Source organism: Bison bison, unplaced genomic scaffold (genome assembly GCF_000754665.1).
Source record: "Bison bison bison isolate TAMUID 2011002044 unplaced genomic scaffold, Bison_UMD1.0 scf7180017864420, whole genome shotgun sequence".
Taxonomy (NCBI): Eukaryota; Metazoa; Chordata; class Mammalia; order Artiodactyla; family Bovidae; genus Bison; species Bison bison.
The window spans coordinates 20,296-23,526 of NW_011494985.1; the positions used below are offsets into that span (position 1 = coordinate 20,296).

The 3,231-nt window shown below is 60.4% G+C and overlaps 1 protein-coding gene across 1 annotated transcript in view; it reads left to right on the forward strand.

The window, feature by feature from the left end:
- AMZ1 (archaelysin family metallopeptidase 1) overlaps positions 1-3,231 on the forward strand; it is a 13,756-nt gene that overhangs the window by 975 nt on the left and 9,550 nt on the right. The window contains exon 3 of the mRNA XM_010858787.1: positions 2,865-3,061. Coding sequence (XP_010857089.1) covers positions 2,865-3,061 — 197 coding nt within the window. The remainder of the gene's footprint in view (positions 1-2,864; positions 3,062-3,231) is intronic.

Consider the following 3,231-nt stretch of genomic DNA (forward strand, 5'->3'; position numbering starts at 1 on the left):
CCTGGAGCACTGACTGCCTTGGCCCAGCCCCTCCCTGCCCCGCACGACGTCTTCACGCCTGTGGCTGCTTCTGCCCCTCTTGGGAGGAACCCAGCATCCGCCCACCCACCGCAGGGGCCTTGGAGATCCCAGCACCGAGATGCAGGGGTCCAGAAGTCTGCCCTCTGCTTGGTGAATAGATCACCCCCAGTCCCACACTGCATGGACTGCAGGGAAGGAAGGGGACCCAGGAAGGCTCGGGGCAGGTGGGGCGCAGAGCTTGTGAGGGGCTGAACTCCTGTGGCAGATTCCATGGTTTCGCGGCTGCGTTTGTTTCCGGGGGACACTGTGACAAAGCACATCACCAGGGGGCTTAGAACAGCAGCACTGCATCATCTCACGGCCTGGAGGCCAGAATCCTGGCCCGGGTCAGCAGGTCCTGCTCCCTCTGACGGCTCCAGGGCCCCCCGCCCCCTCCTGGTCAGCCCCGGTGGTGGCCGCGGGCCTCGACGTCCCTCGCCTGAAGCTGCCTCACAGCCTGTGTGCGTCTGTCCTTGTCTAACAATGACTCCGGGCAACTGCATCAGACCCACCCCGCCGACTTCTTAACTTGAAAGTTAAGTCGCTCAGTCGTGTCCGACTCTTGGTGACCCCATGGACTGTAGCCCACCAGGCTCCTCCGTCCATGGGATTCTCCAGGCAAGAATACTGGAGTGGGTTGCCATTTCCTTCTCCAGGGGATCTTCCTGACCCAGGGATCGAACCCAGGTCTCCCTCATTAGAGGCAGACGCTTTAACCTCTGAGCCACCAGGGAAGCCATCATGTCTGCAAACCCAGGGCCCAGATAAGGTCAGGGTTCAGGTACCGGGCGTCAGGACTTCCGCGTCACGTTCTGGGGGTCACAGCTCAACCTCTAACAGGCATCACTGTCAGCACCACCCCAAGACCTGACACCTCTCGGTCTCTCCTCCAAGGCCTCGGCCACTCGCCTCAGGTCACACCTGGACCTGGGCTGTCCGGACAGTGGCCGCCGGCCACGCGTGGCTGCTGAGCACACAGACGCACACCTGCGTTGACGACTCGGCGTGAAAAACGATGTAACAATCTAACTTTTTAGTATTTGATATATTAAATTTTTGGATATGTTAGGTTAAAATGCATATGCTAAAATCCATTTGATCTTTTAGTTTTTAAAGATTTTATTTTTTTTTTGGCATCGCTGGGTCTTCACTGCCACATGCAGGCTTTCTCTAGTCCTGTCGAGTGGGGGCTACTCTCTCCGTGCGGAGCACGGGCTCTGGGTATGTGGGCTTCAGTACTTGCAGCGTGTGGGCTTGGTAGTTGGGGCACACAGGCTTTGTTGTGCTGAAGCATGGTGGATCTTGCTGGATCAGGGATCGAACCGGCGTCCCTTGTATTGCAAGGTGGATTCTTAACCACTGGACCACCAGGGAAGCCCTGATCAACTTTAAAATTAGTAAAACGTAAGTCTTAGCTATTGGAGAAGGAAATGGCAACCCACTCCAGTGTTCTTGCCTGGAGAATCCCAGGGACGGTGGGCTGCCATCTCTGGGGTTGCACAGAGTTGGACACGACTGAAGTGACTTAGCAGCAGCAGCAGCAAGTCTTAGCTACACGTTCAGCTCACACTGTGTTCCTGTGGACAGCACCGGGCTAGGCCTCGTCAGTACCGACAGCAGGGTCGTCTCTGTAGCTGGGGCTTCAAGCAGCTCCCTCGCAACGCCTCCCCCGGGGTTTCGCGCTCCACGTGCCCTGTTGCATGGCTAACGGGTCCCAGGTTGTCAGGCCCAGCCCCTGGCTCCATGCCCACTCTGGCCGTCGAGATCTGCCTCCTGCCTGTGCGGTCCCCTCGTAACGCGGGACTGTGAGCCTGGGGCCCTCACGTCTCCGCCTTCCTCTTATTTCTGACCTTGCTTTTCCAGCGGAGGAAATGCAGGCAGAGGGGAACTTCCACGCCCCCTTGGCACGGCTGCTGGCCTGCAGCCCCAAGCCCCCTGTCCACGGGTGGACGCCCAGCTCCACATCACGGCCCTGCCCGAGCCCTCCGCCCTCTCCCGGAGAGGAGCTGCTGCTACTTCTTGACTCACCTCTGCCCCCTTCTCTGCCTCTTTTTATAGCCACACCTCATGGAAAGGATCTTTCGCTCCCTCTCGCTCTGATCACTCCGAGACCCTCTCCTGGCTGTAGACTTGCCACTGCTCTGCTCATTGTCTCTGGGCTCCTCCACGTCCCCACCAGTCCCAGCTCCATCTCTGGCGTCTCGTCTGTCTACGCCCGCTATGCGTAGTTACTCAGCAGTAACTTAACACCTTAAATGACACGCATTCTCTTAACAGCTCCGAGGATCAGAGTCTCCCTGAATTAAAATCAAGGTCAGCTTCGTTGCCCTGCAGCCCCTCCAGGTCTCTCTCTGACCTTCCTGCTGCTCCTGGGAGGACCCTGGTCTTACAGCGGGTCCAGCTGGATAATCTAGGATCACCTTCCCTCTGGGAGACCTTTCATTTAATCACATCTGCCAAGTCCCTTCTGCCACGAAAGGACCACAGGCGCGGGTCCCGGGGGCGAGAGGCAGCGTCTCCAGGGCCGTCTGTCAGCTGCGCAGGGCTGCCGCGGCTCTTCCTGTGAAGCACTTTTGGGAACAGAGACCCTGAGCGCTCTCTTGTCCCTGAGGAGGCCAGGCCCCTGGCCCCCTTCACGCCGTGCACCTTGGCTGCTCTGAGCTCTGACCGTTCCTCACGGGATGTCACCGGCATGTCTGACTTTGGGATGAGCTGGTGGTGCCAGGCAGGGGAAGAGGGGAATGGCCTGAGGGCGGGGGCGCCCAGTTGCCGCCTCACTGTGCCCTCTGGCCCTGTCTCCACAGATGGCATCCTGTCCTTCCTGAAGAGCAGCAAGCCGGGGGATGCTCTGTGTGTGCTGGGCCTCACGCTGTCCGACCTGTACCCTTGCGAGGCCTGGACCTTCACCTTCGGCACATTCCTTCCGGGGCACGGTGAGCCAGCGCCCGGGGCCCCTGCCTCCGCCCTGTGGCTTGGGCACAGGCCTGGAGCTCCCGGGAACGTCGGCCCCTCGCTGCGGCTCCCAGGGCCCCTCCCCGGGAGGGGAGGTGTCTGCCCCAGGCCGCCTTCATGGGGACACCTGGCAGGGCGGGGCCTTCAGGACCTGTGCTCCTTGGCGGGGAGCTTTGCCCCTGGGCTCCCTGAGCTGAGACCACGCCTGGCACCCCCGCC